The following is a 21,836-nucleotide window of genomic DNA, read 5'->3' as shown; positions in this document are numbered from 1 at the left end:
TGTGACACATGTTTTATAATGTAGTATTTCCTTTCTAAAAATATAAATAATTGGACATTTGTTTAATAAATAAATAAATAAATTCAATGCAATTAACTTCTTTATAATGTCACTGTTTCTTGTCCAGTGTTTTTTAAATGAAGCTTTATCTGTTGTTGTGAATAAATAAATACTTCATAAAATGTACATTTACGTTTTTATAATATTTATTTACATCTTCATATATCGAGTTTAATCCAATTGTCCCGCATATGCAATACAAAAAAAAAAATCTTTTTCAAAAAGCGGGATGTGCCGAAGTGTTATTCGAGCAAGCACACGTCACATGTACCGTGATCACGTGTCTAAACTCTGTGACGGAGGAGTCACGTGTCCGTTGGTGTTGCTCTGTTTGTTTCCGGGTGAAAATGACCGTCTCGCTGTACTTCTCCCTGATTGGTGGTAAGAGGAGGTCGGCGGTCTCTGCAGCGGCCGCGTACTTTAACTTCAGCAGACTGAAGAGCTCAGCGGAGAGCAGCACACCTCGGCAGGTGTGTGCGTTATATGAATATATGCAATGGAAATACATATAAATTGCATTCTTCTCATCTCATGCCATTGAAAGAGGTTTTTGCAAACTAGTCAATATTCAAGGGCAATGTTGATATTAGACTTCAAAGGTGGGATAATTGTTCATTTTTGCAGTGAAACACAATGGTGTCCATTTTCATTAATGACTGCTTTCTGAGCGCTTTAAGTGTTGCTCTGGGGAGAGGTTTTCAGCAAACTAGTCACTACTAATCGGCAGGAGTTGTGCTGCTGTCGGCCAAAGGGAAAGTCTGATTCCTGATCTACTACCTCCTAGAATTCTACCTCCAGACCGGCTCCCAGCTCCACTCACGACTGGATCGGCCCCCCCAGTCTGCTGTCCAACCTCAGGCCCATCGTCTACAGAGAGTCCCAGGATGAGTCCGAGCTGGAGAAACGCCTCAGGAACCTCAGGCAGGACACAGAGGATTGGAACCATCGCTTCTGGAGCACGCAGAACCTCACCTTCAGCAGGGTCAGTGAGCCCAGGTCCACGCCACACGTTCACAGATGTTTGATGGGTGTTCAGCAGATGTTTGCGAGATATTTAGCAGCTGTTTGAAAGGTGTTCAGTATGGTCAGTCAGTGCCATTGAGGTCTACAGCAGATGTTCAGCAGCAGCTAAACATCTTCCACATTCGGCCCTCAGTCTAATTTTATGCGGCCCCCAAAGTTAATGTTCAAAATGACAGAAAAATATACAAACAAGATTAAGAATAAATTAAAAAAAACACAAATAATTACAAAATTGCAAGAAAATACAGTAAAAGACAAGAGAAAAACAAAAGACTCCAAAAAACACACAAAACTACTACACGAATGAACAAAACAACAGTAATACACACAATGACTCTGAAAAATATACAAAACTACAGAAAATGACAACAAAAGTACGCCAGAAAAACAAGAAAACACAAAGAATGACTCCACAAACTCACACTGTACTAACAACAGAAAGAAACAAAAATTACTCAAAAAAAAAAAAAAGGCTAAATGGCAGCACAAATACACAATATGACTCCAAAAAAAACCATATTTTTACCGGAAAAATACACAAAAAGACAACAGAAATGCACAAAACGCCTCACAACGAGCAAGACAACAACAAACATACACAGAATGAGAGAAAAACACGCAAAATGACTATAAAAACTTTTTCTTCTTTCCTGTATTGATGCTCATATCGCTCACTATTCTAAATACTGACATGAATGTGATAAAAGTTGCCTACCTCTGCTTTAGAAAATTCAGTCTTCAGTAATAAGTTAAAAAAAAATCACCAATCATCCAAAATCACTAATTTAATGAAAGTCCACACAGTATTTACAGGGGTGCGCTACTTTCCTCTGCTTATGTCATAGCTGCAGTTATTTTTAAACACAAATTATCAAAAGTGAAAATTGTTTTTCTAAAGTCGTGCAAATTCTCTTAGTCTCACAGATTTTCTCCAAATCACACAAACATTGGACACAGAATTGAGGAGTTTTGAAGTGAAGTTCTTCCAGGGACTGATATGTGTTGATTATTGCTCAGATATTGTAGATGCCTCAGTATCAGTTCCATGTAGAAGTGTGAGAAAATGAGTTTGAAAGCCCTGATGTGTGTATAATGCGTAAGTGAGTAATAACTTGTTGTAGCTGACGCTGTCAGTCTGTTTAAGTTGCCATGACAACATGAGAAGTCGATTTTATTACAGTTGTCATATTATTTAATTTTGCACACTATTATAGAATGTTTGCTTTGGTAGTCATTTAATGTCAATGTATTATTTTATTTGTGATATTTGTCCTGTTATTAAAGTTTATTGGGAGTGATGTAATTGTGCGACGGAAGTTTACCGGAAAGGACTCAGAGTTTACGCGGGTTTCAGCACGGAAAATATACACTCGCTGTCCTATTTTTGCTCCCTTTTTTCTGTTGGTCATCAGGCGAACACGGTAAATATTGTTTATTTAATGCTTATGAGTGGTTTAAATCGTTTGTGTGACATTTTATATGGTAATTTGTGTCGAACTGTGAATCGTCTTTGTTATTTCAGTTTTCACGGTGCTCCACCCCTCAATACTTCTGTGAAGATTAAACCTTTTTAAATGACCGACAGTTACACTTGTGTCTAATGTGCTATACACTGGCTGTGAGCTTTTTTTTTTTTTTTGTTGTGGGTTGCCGAAGGCATTCTGAGTGTTTTGAGTTAGAAACAGAATTTAAAGATGGAAAACTTCTCTTTTGATGTTTGGTGCAGGATAAAGAAGAGTTCATCGTCTCCCAGCTGAAGGCCAAAGGTTTGACACTGAGAGACGAGGCTGGTGAGGACGCCTACAACTATCCAACTGTTCATCATTAACTGTTCCAAATCACACTGATATTTTCTTAGTTATTTTATATAAATGAAACGAAACAGGCACAGAACATGTCGAAATGGCTAAACGACAACAAAAACACACAAGATTACAACAAAAATACACAAAGTGATGATAAAGACTCACAAGATTACAACAGAAATACACAAAATCACAACAGAAATACACAAAATGATGATAAAGACACACAAAATTGCAACAAAAATACACAAAATCACAACAGAAATACACAAAATGATGATAAAGACACACAAAATTGCAACAAAAATACACAAAATCACAACAGAAATACACAAAATGATGATAAAGACACACAAAATTGCAACAAAAATACAACAGAAATACACAAAATGATGATAAAGACACACAAGATTACAACAAAAATACACAAAATGACAACAGAAATACACAAAATGATGATAGACACAATGACAACAAAAATACACAAAATGATGTTAAAGACACACAATGACAACATAGACACACAATATGACATCAAAACATAAAGTGACTCAAAAAATACACAAAACAGCTGCCAACTGTAAAAAAAAAAAAAAAAACCTTTTCTGACAGATGTGTAGGATATGTTTTTCCATTCTGGTAAACAGCTGTGTGTGTGTGTGTGTGTGCGTGCGTGTGCGTGTGTCCTCAGGTCGTCGGCGCACCCTGAACAGCGAGGAAATGGCTTTCTTCTATAAAAGCTTTTTGGATAGAAACAGAAAACGACACGCCGATTACAACAGGTGAGCTGCTGACGTCTCCTGCGACGACTGTTGTTTCCGTGGTTACACTTAACGCACGCCAAATATCCTTGCAGGACGTTTAGGTTCATCAAAAACCACGGGTTCCCACCTTTAAACTCTTTTGTTTGTTGTCTGCAGGGAATGGTACCGACGTAACTTCACCATCACGTTGCTCATGGGCAGAGTCACTCTGAGCAACATATGGAGGACGATTAGTGACAGACACAGACGCACAAAGAGCAGCAAAAGCTGAAGTAAATAAAGATACACCACCAGCCGACTCTGTGCTTTATTCACAGCAGCCACAGCTGAGTTACTAACCAATACGCTCAATATCAATTTCAAACTACATTTTTATTCCTAAATATTAAAATAAAATATATATTTCATATAAAAAAACATTTTGTTTAAAATCCTGGTACCAAATAATTGTTTACATTACCAAAAAAAGTGTATGATTTTATGATAAATATTTTATTTATTTAATGTTTTTATATACATTTAAACTATAATTTATTTAGCTTGCAAGGAGGTTGCTTAAATAACTTCTATGAAGAAAAAAAGGGAAATACATTTTTAGATTTATAAATACATGCATTGGGCAAAACGGTTAAAAGCCTAATTATATTCAAGACAATAGTTTGAAAATGCATTTTTCCCTGAAGCATAAACAACAATATTAGTAAAAATAAATGTGATCAAAAAATGGAATGACAAACAAAATCAACTATAGTTTAACATAACCTTATTACAGATTATCTATTAAGACAATAGGACACTAATTTAATGTGTGTGTTTAACCACTCCTTGTATTTGCCTTTTCTTTGTTTTCTTTACATTCTACATGTAAATTCCCTCCTTCCAGACTTTTACATGTTAAACAGAAAGTCTGAAGCTAAAGGCTTTCTTTAATCCTGTGTTAGCCACAGTATATGATCAAACTTGTATTAGTTCACATTGTATTAAGTTAAAATTGTCCAAAATCTAAGGTATTTATTTCATATATTATTGACTTATGTTGAATATTGACTGAAGTTCATTTTTTTAAGGTGATGGCTAAAATAACAATATTCATAACTTATGCTATGTAGGCTAATTATTTTTGGTCCTATGATTTTATTTTATTATTTAATCTCATAGTTATGACCTTTTTTCATGTAATTATGGCTTTATTACATGATTGCAATTTTTATCTTAACATTGACATTTGCCTTCATTAATATAACTTGATTGTAGTGATGATTAATATATATATTAATATTAATATATATTACTATATATATATATATATATATATGACTATTTTTAAGGATTTAAAAAAAATAATAATTCAGCTGTGTTTTCTCTGATAACCCTGATTTAAAAAATAATAATAAATACATCTTATAAATAGGACTTCTTTTCACAAGTATGATTTTTTAATGTTATCATTAGGGTTTGCAGTGGGATTGTTTTTCTCCACAGTAAAAACGGAGTTCTTTACATTTAAATGGTCACCCCATTTTTCTTTTTTAGTTTAAATCCCAAACTTCGACCATTTTGTGATCCTTGATGCAGAAAATCCGAGCACATTTACATTATCAGTTCAATTAAATTGAACTTTATTTATATAGCACAAATTACAACAAAGTCATCCCAGTGCGCTTAACAAAATATAAAGTCTATAATAAGAAAGAAAGAATTATTATCGCATCATTTGTGGAATACGTGTGGACTGTGGCTTCCCCTTTAATAAGCGGGGGATGACATCACCGTAGCCGGGGCAGGGAGAAGGGGGGCCGGCTAACACTATCTCCACGCCCCACTCAGTCATTCAGCGATCCATCCATGCACCCGGACAAGCGGTGACAGCGTGAAGAGCTGTCATCCACATGGGCACCATTTTCAACCGTTTCTGAGCCGCTCTCAGGCGTAATTTATCGTAGCTGCTCGTCATGACGACAGCGGGGATCGGGCGGGTTGCCTACCCGCACGACTCCCACTAAGCCCGGCTTGTGTCTGATAGAGAGTCCGCCGGGCTAGCGATGCTGCTAGCCTGTCAACATAAACTCTCTATGCGGTGACGCTCTAGCAGAAACCCTCTCCTTGAAATCTGAAACACCCTGGATATATTGTTTTTTTATTACTAGTTTTATAGTTTTTTAGATATTTGAAAAGAGTGACATTTTCAAGAGAAGGTGCTTTTTAACGCAAAAAAGGCTTGATTTAAAGCGAGAGAAGGAGCGTTATTCTTCGGCTGTATCAGCGGCGGAGGTCCAGGAGAACGGTGAGGATGGCTCCGTCTATTTTCTGGAAACACGTCTTTTCAAATAAGTAGCTTTTTTTCAGTTGAAGTTATGAATTGTCACGTTTAACTGGGTCTTATTTTTGAACAATTTTGAAATGGAACTACCGTTTTAAAAGCACTTGGTAATGTCTGTGGCCGGTGTTTACCTGATGATCAGGAATTAGACGGTGTCAGCACCTGATCACTGTTAGCCGCAGTTGGCCTGTTTGACAGCGAGGTTTGGGACAACTGGTTCTTCTGGTTAATCCGAGAAAGCTGCAAAGGCCGTGTCCACACACTAGCATAAAATACGTTTTTTTTTTTGTTATAAATTTGCCTTGTGTATAAGGTTATAATAACCATCCTCACAGATCCATAACATCATCTTCACATGCATTCAGATAACTTCTATTGCCTGTACATGATAATAAACTATTATTTCACTTGACAGTAATAAATGGTAAACACGTGCTTGCTTAAACTTTTCCTCTCTTTTGATGAAAAACGTATAAAGAATTGATCTATGTCAAATGAATAAATCTACAAGCTAAATTATCATTGAAGAAGACTCATCTAACATGTATCCGATTAACTGTAAAGATTAATCAATAACTTATTTTCCCCTTTGAGTTCTTATGAGAAAGAGTTCATAAGGACACATTAAAGCGATCAGCAGATGCCTCTGAGGAGGACTGACAGTTGACGATCAAAACATTTCACGAGATCAAAGTATATAAAATTTCAGAAAGAAGCTAAACTTGTTGGAATTAATAACTTTATTTGTCCCCAATGTTTGAACGTTTCCTTGTAAAACCTTGCATCTGCGCCTGTCAGCAAATTTAACCCAGAATTGACTTTCTGGTAAGACTTTATTTGAAATAAAATTATCAAGATTTATATTGTATATCGCCATTATGAGAAAAAATATTGTGATTTTTTGGTCTTTAATATATCGCCCAGTCCTTGGTTCAAGTGGTTTCATCTATTTAAAAAAAAAAAGACCTATGCAATAAGCTCTTCAACCAATAATTATCATGCCTTCTTAGGCTCATAGCTGTGCCACAGCATCAAAAGCTGTCACACCTTAAAAATACTCCATTAAGAAGAAAAGTGCAGCAACAAAACAGCCGTATTTACACATCAGGCACTTGGAGATCCTCGAGGGATCAGTGTGACAACAACAACAACAACCTGCTCCAGAGGGAGATCTTCAGGTAGTCAGAGCAGATGCTTTGGGTGTTTAACTCTGAATACAGCAGCAGCCTGACAGGTGACGCTTTCAGACACTCGTGGGTGTGTGTGTGTGTGTGTGTGTGTCTAAGTCTAAAATCTGAAGCATTCAGGCTGTCCCAGCTGTGAGTTTCACACTGAGATCACTGTCCCGTCTTCTCAAACACAGGCAGCTTTCACGCTCCACAGCTTGCTGTGAATATCAACGACAGGACACGGTTATCTCTCACATGACCAGCTGTGGTCAGAGTGGGACGGGTCTTATTGGACCAGACACGCAACTTTGAATGTTTCCGTACTTTGGAATAACAAATTTGAAAGGGCCAATTTTGCATATTTGCTGATGGTATTAAATGGAGCAACACTTGGTTTTGGGGTTGCTGTAATGCGAAAAGGCCAAACGACAAAAACACTTTTAAAAAAAAAAAAAACTTCAACAAACACCAAAAATAATAATCCACCAATATATGCTTTGCAAAAATCTGGAAAACTATTTCAAAAACACCCAAAATGTCAACAAAATTATGAGAGAAAACCTGACATGAGACAAAAATGAATAAAAAAAGACACAAAACAGTGTCGACTGTCACCTTATTAGACAATTTGATTGTAAAAGTTGACCTGATAACAGCTTATTCCCACCTGCAACACACAGAACTCAAATAGTCATCTTCAAGTTTCCTTATCCCTCACCTAGAAAGATAACATCATATTGTTTAAAAGGAATAGGAAACGGCCACTGCATAGACTGTTTATTAAAGTAGTGAAATATTGCTTTCAACGCATCACTGTAGGAGACAATTTAAACAGGTTATATACTTAAACGCTTTTAAGATGTGAGACATTCCAAAGGAGACTCTTTATTTTACACATTTAAACCTAAATCAGTGAAGGATGAGGATGTTTCCTCTGCCGTGAGATAGAAGCGGTGCTGTCTCTTTGGGTCAGAGCGTCTCAAACACTTCCAGTCATCGCAGTAATATCATGTCCATTCTCGCTCCCAGGAATCCAAAAAAACCTTCAGTGCTGGTGATTTGCTCACAGAAAGAACTCTTTAGATAACGTGTCAGGTTTGCACTAATGCCATGTGAATCTGTCATACTTAACATTCCTGTGTTTGACCTCCAGCATCGTCTTAAAATGTCTACATTCAGAGACGATAACAACGGGCAGATTTTCAGCTGATGAGGGGAAACAACAGGATGAACAGGTGGGGAGGGGATGTTCAGCTGTTCAGGTGTTTGGCTGGTGACCATTTCAACTGGTGACTGTTTTATGTTCTCACGCAGTGTTTACGGTTACCTGAACCACGTGTTTCATTTCACATTCACAACACAATAAAAGTAGGGGTGTGTATTGCCTGGCATCTGGCGATACGATTCTTATCCCGATACATACTGTAGGTCACGATACGATATGATGTATCCCAATATTAGAGCTGACATCCGGAGTTTCTGAAAAACGTCTCGATTTCCCGCACTAAATAGCTCCACTGCCTCTGCCAATCTACCAGAAGCCACGCCTCTACTTTTCTGCACGCACATCGCGGAACATAACAAGGTCGCATCGGGTCACATTGATATAGGTCTATGGATCAGGTAAGAGCCAAAATCATATTTACCTGTTTGCTGTTGTGACGCACGGCCTTGTTTCCGTGCACAGTTCAGCATTCACTTTGATTGACAGTCTCAAAAACAGGAAGTCGAACCCTAATGGCTGGGCGATCACGGCAATCGTTTCCCTTTGTATAGAGTTCTATAGGATGAAGGAGGGACTTATATACATTAATGTATATGAATGACCACCAGCAGTAGACCATAGTAAAAGACTAGTTAGGTATTTTTTTGCATTTCAAAAGAATGATATATAAATATAGATTTCTCAGAAACTCTTTAAAGTATAAGGCGATTATTGCGATTTTTTTAAATTTATGACTTAAGAAACGACTAATCTTTAAATTTGTACATTTTCATGAGAACATTATGTAGGAAATATATTTTATTGGCATATTTTACACTCAAAACATTGGCTTTAACATGCCATGTGCCAAGAACTTAAAATAAAAAAAAATCCCTAATGAGGAGACACATTTGGAATGTCTAACAGTCGTTTTGATGACCGTGCGTCTCAGATCACGCTGTTCATTCATTGTGCACACACATAGTATCCTGATGATAACTACAGAAGCAGTTTTTCTGCTGATGGAGGCAAACATCATGCTGGAACCACCGAGGAGGAAGGTTGTGTTCGTGCTCCAGGTGTGACGATGTTATGAAAGAAATCCCTCATACAAAGAGCAGTTAATGAGTTGGGTGTAACAGTTTAAGTGGTGAGCATTACAACTGGTGACATGATATGTCAGGGCGGTAAAAAGATTGTCACACAGTGTTTACAATTGTCAGAAGAACCTGTTGTGCAGTCACAATACAAACACAGGTCAGATCACAGATATGCATTTATTTTGAGTTTTTCAATGTTAGTTATGATCATTGATTCATTGTAACACCAACGGTACAAGCACTCAGTTTGATCCAAGTTTAAAAAACAAAATTCTGCTTCAGAAGATACAGGAGAGGAATGAGGGGATACATTTAAACCAGTTCAGGATTATCCAGTCATTTTGATCACACCGTTCATTCAGCGCGCATGCTCATATTACGCTGAGCCAAAGCTTTCCCAAAGTTAAATAAAGAGTTTAACATCTTAGTGGAACAAAACTGTCACTATTCACAAAAAGTGTTTAATATTACTTTTCTAAGCTTTTAATGGTTTGACTCCTGAACAAATTGCTTTCAAATATTTCTATATAGTTCCTCCTGAACTATTAAAGCTGCTACCTATGATAATTTTTTATTAGATAAATGTATAGGGTATTAGGCCTCATTGATTAATAAAGCAAAGATCATTTGTAAAATGATCATTTATAAAAATGTCAAAGTTTCAAATTGACACTTAAAACTTGGTTTGTTGACATTTTTGCGCTTTGCATTGTGAGAAGTGTTTTTACTTTTTTCCGATATCACGGGGAATATTGGGAACAAACTAGAACAAATATGATATCAAGCAAATCACTGTACTCCTTGTTTGGTGAAAAAAACACTAGAATTTGGAAGACTTTGGATTTTTAACTTTTGTTATCCTTTTATGTTGTTGCTCCTGTTGTTTTAAATTCACCTTTGTTTTGTACAGCACTTTGTGATTTGTATTTGCGAAAAGCGGTTTATAAATAATAATTTACTTACTTAGAAATAGTGGTAAGAATGAAATTCACACTATTTTCACACTTTTCACTTCTTTGTTTTTTGCCTCCCATAAATGGCTCTGAACAGGAAGAAAAGCTCATGTGGTCACTTTCACTTCTCTATTAGCTCCATCTGTTCCTTAGATTACATTACATTCACCGCCCACTTTATTAGACACACATCAACAGCCGCTGTGACTACAGTACTACTCCGATTTTTATTTTTTTTTAATTTGAGTTTTGATTCGATTTTCAATTTTTTTTTAATGCACTGAAAAATGACTGCACACATCAGATATATTGTCAAAAGTGCATCTTTATTGCTGTGATTGTCCTCAAGAGTTAAAATGCATAGAACAATCCCAAAATAAAAAGTAAATGAGGCTCTGTCATTCAACAATTTCAAGCTTTAACCCAGGTTTAAGCAAAAGTGCAACAGCGCCTTCACAGTAGCTTAAATTTCCTGATTAAGAAATCAGATAACTACAGATTTTATAACATATTACAATTAAAAAAAAAAAATAAACTCTTCCTTTAGCATCTCTGCATAGTGTGAATAAAAAGTGAAACATGCCCGTGGCACACACTACTCAAAGGATGAACAAATAACCCTAACCCTAACCACAAGAAATTGTGGTTGGAATAAAAAAAAAAATTAAAAACTTTTTCAAAACTTTCTCAAATTTTCAAAATAAAAATCGTTTTAATCTACAAACTCGATAAATCGATTAAATCGATTTTTTTTCCCCCAGCCCTAATACTAGTTAAGCTAGAGACAAAAACATCTACAATAACCAATCTGTACTCTGACCACAGACTTAATAATGCTTATACTGACCTGAACATGTTGATGTGGTCGCTACATGCTAAGCTAACCCAAACATGTGAGCCAGCTTGCTGGTAAAGAGTTCCTTCCTAGTCTCAGAGGAAAAAGCACATTGACTATCTGCAATATTATACGTGGAACGCAAAGATTCATCTTCAAGTTTCCTCATCCCTCACCTGAAAAGATGCACAACATGACACACAAGATAATACAAAAAAATGACATAAAAGTACCACAAATAGACTCAAGAACGAAGCATAATGACAACAAAAAAACCCACAAATACTCAAAACAATTCCCAAAACACCAAAATTACAAAAATTAGCAGAAATGCAAAAAAAACAAAAAAAAAACAGATTTACAACAAAACATAAAACTAAATATTTACCATCTGCAATAGGTGGAAGACAAAGATTCCCAGAGAAGACAAAACATCATCAAGTTTCCTTGTCCTTTACATAGAAAAACACCATAAAATGGTTGAAAAGTGTTTGGAAGGAATATGAAAAAAATAAAAAGTCAGAAAAAGACGTACATGAGATGTTTCCCAAACCTGAGTAAAACGGCTACATGTTAATGTGTCTCATGGATGATTTGGTTCACGATTGTACATTTATTTTTTGTACTTTGTTGGTGTTCAGAAAGAATACGCATAGTGTCAAAAAATAAAATAAAAGCACTGCTGTTTCCTTTCTCACTTCCTGCTTTCCTGTCAGCTGATTGGCTGTTGGCCCAGTTGCTGAGACACATGGAGCGATCTGCAGCTCTTCCTCCTTCGGCCTCGTCATCCCTTAAGGCTGTTCACACCTCCTTTTTTTTAATCCTGCCCTCAGAAATGTGAAGGATGAGGCACACAGACTGATTTAATGTGTGTGTGTTGTAGAAACAGATATACAGTAACATTCAATCAAGCTTGTTTGTTTGTCAGTGAGCAGTTTGAGCTGTGTGTGCTGACTAAGATTTAATAGCCTTCTCACTTCCAGCACAGCTGAAGCGCTCAGTTGTAATCCTCTTAAGAGTGTGTGTACATGTGTGTGTATGTGTGTGTGTGTGCGTACGTGTGTGTGCTAGCAAACGACAGTCAGGCATGGTTGAAAATAGGATGTAAAGAATGATATTTGCAGTTAAGGTGATACAGCTAATCTGTCAAAACAACACAACTGCAAGTTTTTTGATAAACTTTTTATGGAATCAAAACAAAAAATCCGTTTAGAACACCCTCATTTTTTCCAGTTATTTATTACAATTCATGCAAGTCGTGCAAGTCCAATGAATAGGTTGAAATGATACAAAGGTAAGCACTGAACAGCCAGAGGTAAAAAACAAAAAAAGGCTTGGTTACCCAAAACTAGGGCTGGGCGATTTTGCCGAAAATAAAAATCTCAGATTTTTTAAAGAATGAGGCTCTGTCGTTCAACAATTTCCAGCTTTACCCCAGGTTTAAGCTAAAGTGCAACAGCGCCTTCACAGTAGCTTAAATTTTCTGATTAAGAAATCTGATAACTACATATTATATAACATAACATTACAATTAAAAAAACTCTTCCTTTAGCGTCTCAGCATAGTGTGACTAAAACATTGAAAATGCCTGTGGCACATATAACCTACTCACATCGGCTTACATCGGAAAAGTCCGAAAACACTGTGGTGGGAATTTTTTTTTTTTTTTTTTTACTTGAATTTGCAAAATTAAAATCTACAAATTTGATTAATTGATTAAATAATTTTTTTGCCCAGCCCTACCCAAAACTGAAAAATAATTATTGAAATAGGCCTTTTTCAGGGAACACTAAATGGATTAATAATTTAAAGCTGTTCTGCAGCAATGAAGGCTGAATCAGCCTTGAAAGCTGGTGCTACTAATTCCTACAGGTGCTCCAACTTTTCTTGGTTACTTCCAACCCCCTCTGTCTGCATAAAAGCAGTGCCTAACACTGTACTCCAATGAGTCAAAAGTTTAGAATACATTTTTGTCTATACATGGATTCCATGGTTTCTTTTTCAACTCAAATTGCTTTTTTGATCTATGCTTTCATTTCAGAGTGCAATGACACAATAAACTGAATCATTTTCAGTTAAATACTGGAAGAAAGTGTGGTGTTCTAAAACTTTTGACCGGTAGTGTGAAATGACTAAAGTACAAACATCAAATTTATCATGCAGATGTTTAGCTGAAAAGTGTCTTCTCCACATCTTTCAGGGCTTTTTTTTGACAGTCTGTGCTGTGGCTGTTTCATATTCCTTCCTAACATTGTGATTTTAATGGGGGCTTTTCAGGATAGGAAACTGAAGATTTTTACATAATTAGATAACTTATTGGTTTAAATTGTCAACTAAAATTCCAAAACTTCTAACTTTCGTTTGATAATTATCGTGGATACCTACCAGGAAGGATCTAAAGAGAAAACCAGAGGAAATCTTAGTTGTAGGTTGCTGCATTGCTGCAGATTCATGCATTATGTTGTATATGCAAACCTAAGGAAGCACAAGTTAAATATGCATCGACTGAACCTGTTTTAATTCATTCCTGCAGGATGCGTGAGGACATGTCCACCGTGCTCTGTGTGAAGGAGGAGGAGGACTCTGGGGACAAGATGTCCCAGGAGGAGATCATCTCCAGGACCCGGCAGGTGATTCAGGGGCTGGAGGCCCTGAAGCAGGAGCACCACTCTATCCTGGAGGGCCTGCTGGGAACGCTGCGCTGCCTGAAGCAGGGCGAGGAGGGCGTCCCTGTGGAGGAGAAGACCACCATGATCCACAAGTCCCTGGAGATGCTGGAGCTGGGACTGAGTGAGGCACAGGTATCCAATCACTTATATTCAATCCTGCTCTAGCTGTAGATCAGTGCAAAACAGTCTATAGTGTAAATGTGTGTAATTCTCAAGTATAAGATATGATGTATTTGTCATTTTTATGTGTTCCAGAGGTGAAAGTACTAGATTACAAGTACTCACGTTTTTGTAGTTAAGTTGCTTTCATGGGTACTTTTTTGAGTATATTTGTAAATCAGTGATTTTACTTGTACTTAAGTACGTTTTAAAAGAAGTAAAGTAATTACTTACATTTCTTCACCCAACTGTTACTGAGTAAATTATTATTTTTTGTTTTAAAATGATCAATGTACATTGTGAAACTACAAAAATGAAATAACCAGACAACAATCAAATGCATCACATCATAGCCGACCAACCAGATTAAACGTAATGCACAGCACCAACACTTAATTGAATGCCCGTTATTTTCTCAGTGTTTGAGTTCATATAATGTAGCTATACTTAGAGCCTGATCATTTCTTATAAGCAGTGGCTGTCAATACGTATCCATATACCGGCATTCTATCTGTACACAACGCCGTTCAATGGCCAATTTAGGTCACGTGATAGGTGCATATGACTTATCACGTGACCTAAACTGGCCCCTCATTGACCAGTTTAGGTAAAGTGATAGGTGCAACACGTGACCTAAACTTGCCAATGAGATGCTTCGCTCTTGTACTTCCATTTGTGTGAATACGTCAACTACGTTACGAACTAACTAACCCTAACCTACATTACAGACTAACTAGCCCTAACCGCACGTAATAGTCATGTGACTTCCGGTAACGTCATCTTTCGTACGGATAGAATGCCGCTATATGAATACATATTACGTACTAGGAGACACTTCCTTTTTTATTTTGAATTAAATTAATTGGTGTTATTTTATTTAAAAAATAATTGTACATTTTGACAAACCTCTCATTTCATAAAGATTCCTTTATTGTGGAAAATAAATCAAATCCCAGTTGTGCAAGATTTTAAGTTTATACACCGTGGTAAGATTTATTACCAAAATAGATGTTGGAGTGAAAGTAACCGTACTTCTACTTGAGTAGGATGTATCAGTACTCTTTAAACCTCTGACGTGTCCGTATCTTTCATGCTCTGTGAAGCTGCTGTTCTCCCACGGCGATAAATAAAGTTTCATCTTTACCTTAACTTTTTTTTTTTTTCACCTGGTCTGCATACAGTATGCTATTAAAGGCTAACGTAATCTTACCTTCTGTTCTATTCGTCTGTAGTAGAACTTGTGCACCCACCATCCTGTCTGATACATGCTCATCTTCCTCTCACACCCAGGTGATGATGGCGCTGTCCAGCCACCTGACATCGGTGGAGTCAGAGAAGCAGAAACTGCGCGCTCAGGTGCGCCGACTCTGCCAGGAGAACCAGTGGCTGAGGGACGAGCTGGCCGGGACGCAGCAGAAGCTGCAGAAGAGCGAGCAGAGCGTGGCCCAGCTGGAGGAGGAGAAGAAACACCTGGAGTTCATGAACCAGCTGAAGAAGTACGACGAGGACCTCTCCCCCTCGGTGAGTGTCTTATCTGTCAAGAGTTACAGACATTTAAAGAATAACAAGAACATTCATCCAGAAAGGCACATTTAACATGCAGCTGTTTAGCTGGAAAAATTAAAATGTTTTTTTTTTATATCTTTCAAGACTTTTTCTAACAGTCTGGGCAGCAGCTGTTTCATATTCCTTCTAAACGCTGTAGAGGCGGGGCTGTGGCATCAGATCCACTAATGGTTTTAAACCCTCTAATACGGCCAATTACAAATAAAAGTGTGGGTGTTTTGTGTTTTTTGTGTGTGTTTTTTTTAATGTTTTTGTATTTTTGTTGATCTGATGTTTTTAGAGTAATTATTTAGTTTTTGTCATGTTGTGTGTTTTTCTTGTTTTTTTGTGTCTTTGATGTTTTGTGTATGTTGTGGTTTTGCATATCTTTGTGGTCATTTTTTTTTTATTTTGGAGTTCTCTAATGTATTTTTAAGTCATTTCATGTATTTTTGTAGTCATTTATTTCTTTTTTTGGAGTCATTTTTTTCAGTATTGTTGTATTTTTATCTACTTTCGGGACCTGTACTACAAAGTTGCATTTCCTCTTATCACTCTAACTTCCGGGATTTATTCGATGTATACTGTACTCCAATTCTTCATATTTTCAAATAATTATTCTGTAATTGTGATGTAAGTCTACCCGTTTTCTCTGTGTTTGCGATTGGTCTGACACTGCCATCTCCACCCTTTTCCTGTGAGCGTGCACGTTGCCAGGCTGAAATCCCTTATGTTAAGTCAACGTATTTATATCCTGCTTCATAGGACAGAGGATCTCTGTCGGAGAATGTTTGCTTAGGTGGAGAGATATCCTGGATATACTTGTCCAGCTTTGTAGTACTTGGTGTTATTCTTTCTTTTTGTGTACAGTATGGTGTTGTGTGTCATGTTGTTTATCTTTCCATGTTAAGGGAAACCGGTTCAATAGTCATACATACAACAGAAGCAATGTTTACATTTACCTGAACCATTTGTACAGTCACAATTTTATTTATGTATTCATTTTTTTATTTTTTACACAATCAATTGTTACAATAAGTCACAAGATAACATCGCCACTAGTCAAGCTGTGACACCTATCAGTAAGATTGCTCCATGCAGTCAAAGCTCAGCACTTTTCCCAGAGAAACTCTTGTGACCCACGAGTTGAGAACCTTTACTGTGAAGCTTCATGTGCACTGCAGCTCTTTTGTTTTTGGTTATCAGTTTCTTTTGTAATCTTCCTCAGGAGGAAAAGGAATCGGACTCCAGCAAAGAGTCTCTGGACGATCTTTTCCCAGACGACCAGGATGATCAGACACCAGGCAGTAAGTGTTTCTCATCCATCATCTCATCTTTATTTAAGTTACATGTGTCTCAAAGTCACTAAAATGAATGAGGAAAACAACACACTCACAGCACTGAGAGGGAAGAAGCTTTTATACCAAGAGCAGTTTTAACAATTGGCTGTATCAGTTCAGCTATCGATCAATATAACTGGTGACACATCATAGCAAACGTTAGGTTTTAATGCTGTCAGCCAGTATATACGATACTCAAAGAACACCTCAGATAACACATATGCATCAATGTTTATTCTTCAAAACATCTGTGGATCTAATCAGTCATTGGATAACATATTCACAATACCAACTGGTGCAACCCTTAAACTGATCAGTTTACAGGGTGTCTGCGGGGTCTTAAAAAGTATTAAAAGTTGATAAATCAATTGTGGGAAATTTAAGGCCCTTAACTCATTGAGTGCCGTTCACGTCTATAGGCGAGAATTGGTTTAGTAACGTGAAGTGCCATTCACTTTTATAGATGTGAATTGTGTTTTTCAGCTGGGGTTGCTAGGACACAGTGTGACGAAGCTCTCCGGTGAATATCTAACTTGTACAATGGTGTAGTGACCAACTGGTGACATGTAGGTGGCAGCAGAGCACCTTTGGATGAGAGATTACCTGTTATGGGCAGAGCTCGGAGGGAGAGGAAAGGAGTTTACAAGACAGAAAATGGCGCCACAGAGTTGATGCTGAAGTTCACAGCAGCGCATACTCGACCAGAGCATGTGTATACCCTAAGTGGACTATTGAGAGTGTCGCGATGGATAGAGAAAACGATCAAAAAAACAGGGCAAGCGCTGACACTCGGCATGTCCGGGATGAGGAGGAAGTTGCATGTGTGGAGAATGACGGGGGAGAGACTTGGAGGAAGGTGTAAATACAGTAAGAAATCCATTCAACTCTGACACAGATAGCAAATTAATAATAATGCTGCCATCAAAAGCCTGTTTTCAGTGTTGTTTTTGCAGTTTTATCGAAGGAAACCAATGTTGAGGGGTCCCTAAAGCAAAAAAAAATTGCTTCAAAGTCACTAATAGACTTTTTCAGCTTTTTGTCACAAACTGGTGATTTGTGTGAAACTTGCCTCTATTCAACTGCTGATTACAGAAGAACGAAACAAGCTAGAAACAGAATTATTTTTTCTGATGAAAGTAGAGGTTCTAATCTTTCAGAATTCAGATTGTCATAGTACAAAATATTCTGTTGGTATTTATGCTCTCAAATGGCTGGCACTGAGTGAGTAGAAATTTTGAAAATGACTGGCACCGAATGAGTTAAAAAGTATTAGAAAAGTCTTAATCGCAATTTTATGAGGTATTAAATTTTATTGGTATTCAAGCTTTGACTCGGTTGCGCACTCGGAACTAGATCACTTCGGGGCTGCACGCATAAGGGTGCGATGTCACTCGACAGCGAATGTTCCGGTGAACAGACAAGAAGAAAACAAAAATGGGAAAGTGCAAGTTCTCTGACTCCTGGCTCAAGATGGCCCAATTCAAAGATTGGATAAAGCCAGTCGAGAATCACAACCGGGAAGCCTATTGCACACTTTGTAAGATAAGGATTAGCATAGCATCAATGGGCATAAATGCAGTTAAAGTCAAAGAGCTGAAGAAAAGGATCAAAATCCTGCATTAGGTGTGCAACACACCTCAAATTGATGCAGACCATCTTGCTGAGCAGGCAGAAGGAAAATCTGGGTCATTAATGGCCCAACTTATTACCAAGTGAAAAAACCTTGTGCCGAAGACACAAAGAAAAGCTCAGAGAGCTGATGGACACAGTGAAGCTGATGGAAAGCAAATCACACAATTTTGATCATGTTGTAAATTCTTGTTTTCCTCCAGTTGGCCTTGAATAACTGCTGTTACTTGTTGTGACCTGAGGGGAATGTCAATAAACCTGCCTTTAGTTTAGTTTATTCTTTCAGGTTTTATTCCTTCTCCGCTTACATCATTTCTGTTAAATTGCAAACTCCAAATGTTTAAGATGCGTTGCTAACAGCATCTTAAAGTGGTGACGAGGTCTTCCTTTTTTTTTTTTGAAAGGTTTTTTAAAAAAGTCTTAAAAAAGTATTGAAATGAACCTTTGGATTCCTGCACATACCCTGGTTTAGTTACTTTCCTGGTTGAACAGACACAGGAGAAGAGTTGGGAGACGTATACAAAGAGCAGTTAAAATGTTGATGTGTAACTTCTACTGGTAGTGATTATAACTGGTGGCAAAACACAGCATTGTATTGTTTGTTCAACACAATACAATAATTATCACACTTGAGATGACTGTTGTGATTTAGATTTTTTTTATTTTTCTCTCTCTTATGTGGTTGTGATGTTCCTCCAACTGGTTCAAGCACTCGCTGAAATAAAAGTGCAGCGTTTTCCTGCTTCTAAAGATAACAGAGAAGGACAAGGAGACATATTTGAACTATCACAGAAGGTTTCAGTTACTTTGATCACGTTGTTTGTTCAGCGCGCGCACACAGTTTACTAATTGACTCAGGGATGTGACAATAAAAACACAAACCATCCAACAGTATGCAGAGAAGAAGAAGAAGAAGAAGAAGTCCCGGGACCTCCTGAAGTCTGCAGAAGCTTTAACGTCAGTGTCTGTGTCTCCAGTCCAGCCGGTTCATGGCAGCGCGGTGGCGGCGGCGGCTCAGCAGGGAGGCTACGAGATCCCGGCTCGCCTGAGGACACTGCACAACCTGGTGATCCAGTACGCCTCACAGGGCCGCTACGAGGTGGCCGTGCCGCTCTGCAAACAAGCTCTGGAGGACCTGGAGAAGACCTCCGGACACGACCACCCCGACGTGGCCACCATGCTCAACATCCTGGCTCTGGTTTACAGGTGAGTGCACAGCAGCCATCAATCACCACGAAGCGTTCACACGTTTTAAACACACGTATAAGATTTATTTATTCGTTTTTTAAAAGAAATTATAGAAATATAAATGAAAAAACTCAAATATGTGGACGAGCAAAGAAGCAGAGGACGTCCAAGCAGTGAAGGATCATCTACTGATAATTAAAGATGAGCTATCATGACCAGGTTTACAAGTATTCTTTTATTTATTTATTTAATATTGTATAACTAATGTTAATATAATATTAATATAATTATAAAGATAATATTAATACAGATAACCAATTGTTATTATTAATAATTATTACTGTTATTTAAAAAAATGAGAATTTTAGATAAAATGTAGTTGGATAACAATAGAATATATGGTTGTTTTGAATAATTATCATGTTAAGTTATTAAAAAAGTTATTATGAAATTAAAGTACGGTAGTTAACGTCACTAGCTTTAAAGAACAAAAACAAAAAAACAACACTTACTACAGGTTTCAAATATTTAGATTGTTATTGTTTACTTAATTACCACTTGGGTAAAAATAGTTAAAATAAAGTTTTATATCGGTAATAACGTTCGTAGTTAAAAAATGAACTTCAGTATTTTGATCAAATTGTTATTCAGGACATTTACATACACTGTATGTATTAAATGTTTTCTTACATACGATGAGTCAATAAATCAAGTTATAAATGGTTAAATAAATGTTTAATTTATAGAAAAAAGGAATCAAAACAAAGACATTTTTTATTTATTATTATTTTATGAAAATGAAATAGAATAATTTAAATATGACTCAAAATATTTAGTGATTATATATAAATAAATATTCTACAGGTGACAAATATAGTTATCATTGATAACAGAAAATCAAACAGAACCAAAGATTTACAACTATTTCAGAGAAACTGGACCAATGTGATTAAAAAAAAGTGACTCTGAGGAGCCGGACGAGACTTTCACAAGACGTTTCTTTTCACTTTGTTTCCTACAAATCTCCTCCAGTGAAGGCTGGACTCAAAGCGAGTTGCTGGGGAAACAGGAATGTGTGTAACTCACAGGTTTCCCTTTGTTTCCTGTGTTTCTGGGTTGTTTCCATCCATCAGAGATCAGAACAAATACAAGGAGGCGGCAAATCTGCTCAACGACGCCCTGTCCATCCGAGAGAAGACGCTAGGCCGCGATCATCCAGCTGTGAGTACAGCTGTGCAACTGCAGAAACCCTAATCATACAAACAACAGCAAGTCATTTAAGGGGAGTTAATGCGATAAAATGATTTTACAACACGTGTCATGTCAAGCTTTATGAAGGAGATGTGACAGCAGTGAGGGTATTCATGGGTTATTCTGTGATTCTCAGCTACAGTAACTTTGACACTCTTGTGTTATTATAATACTGAAAGGCGGTGCATGTCCTCAGGTGTGTCAGCAGGTTTGTCTTCTGTGTGGATCTTCATCCTTTGGTCGTGTGAAGCTGAGGTTAGCCGTCTGAGCCTGGAACACGGAGATGATTTCAAACAATCACACAGTAGATGTAGCTCTCTGATTTCTCTGACTGAATTACTCTGATCCACAACTCTGCACAGATGGTCTTTAACTCACCTGTTCATGTTGTTATAATGGATAAATAAGGCATGTACAGAAGAGAAAATAATGATTGCCATTAGTCTTTTTTGCAGCATTTTTTACTTACAGAGCAGTGATACTGGTTAATAAAATCAAACTACCGGTATCAAGTCCCTATTAGAATTTTACTCTATATTTAATTTATTTAAATACAGATTATAATTACAAAATAATGTTTGTGTGAATAAATCAAGTCATGGTACAATTATATTGTTTATACAAGGATAAAAACAAACATTGACTCCAGAAAGTAGAAAAGTTTGTTATTTCTAAATGTATTTCCTGCAAGGACCCTTCCTCACATCCCTTCACCCCCCTCCCTTCTGTCTTTTCCTCAAATCCTACGATGTAGATTCTTAGTCCTGCTGATCTGAATCAGTTGATATGATAATTAATCACCAATAACGGCTCCCCCAGATT

General features: G+C 37.1%; 2 protein-coding genes across 7 annotated transcripts in view; both read left to right on the top strand.

The window, feature by feature from the left end:
- The first annotated feature begins 352 nt into the window (after positions 1-352).
- Positions 353-3,950, top strand: coa8 (cytochrome c oxidase assembly factor 8). The gene is made up of 5 exons (XM_028437317.1): positions 353-530; positions 845-1,042; positions 2,810-2,873; positions 3,580-3,670; positions 3,809-3,950. The coding sequence occupies exons 1-5, from the start codon at positions 408-410 to the stop codon at positions 3,921-3,923; spliced, it is 591 nt and encodes a 196-aa protein (XP_028293118.1). The 5' UTR covers positions 353-407; the 3' UTR covers positions 3,924-3,950.
- A 1,513-nt stretch (positions 3,951-5,463) lies between these two features.
- The window catches only part of klc1a (kinesin light chain 1a), a 32,670-nt gene continuing 16,297 nt past the window's right edge, over positions 5,464-21,836 (top strand). For all 6 annotated transcript variants that reach the window (XM_028437312.1, XM_028437313.1, XM_028437311.1 and 3 more), the window contains exons 1-6: positions 5,464-5,936; positions 13,767-14,034; positions 15,352-15,582; positions 16,835-16,913; positions 19,553-19,781; positions 20,897-20,984. In XM_028437312.1, coding sequence (XP_028293113.1) covers positions 13,768-14,034; positions 15,352-15,582; positions 16,835-16,913; positions 19,553-19,781; positions 20,897-20,984 — 894 coding nt within the window. In that variant the 5' untranslated portion in view covers positions 5,464-5,936; position 13,767. The remainder of the gene's footprint in view (positions 5,937-13,766; positions 14,035-15,351; positions 15,583-16,834; positions 16,914-19,552; positions 19,782-20,896; positions 20,985-21,836) is intronic.

Source organism: Gouania willdenowi, chromosome 22, assembly GCF_900634775.1.
Source record: "Gouania willdenowi chromosome 22, fGouWil2.1, whole genome shotgun sequence".
NCBI lineage: Eukaryota > Metazoa > Chordata > Actinopteri > Blenniiformes > Gobiesocidae > Gouania > Gouania willdenowi.
This window is presented reverse-complemented; position numbering and strand designations above follow the sequence as displayed.

What these genes read in the sequence shown, in the direction of transcription:
- coa8 (XM_028437317.1), top strand. Translation starts at nt 408, where the DNA reads ATGACCGTCTCGCTGTACTTCTCCCTGATTGGTGGTAAGAGGAGGTCG. An exon ending in AGAACCTCACCTTCAGCAGG is followed by an intron (nt 1,043 to 2,809) that starts GTCAGTGAGCCC and finishes TGTTTGGTGCAG; the next exon opens with GATAAAGAAGAGTTCATCGT. An exon ending in CGACACGCCGATTACAACAG is followed by an intron (nt 3,671 to 3,808) that starts GTGAGCTGCTGA and finishes TGTTGTCTGCAG; the next exon opens with GGAATGGTACCGACGTAACT.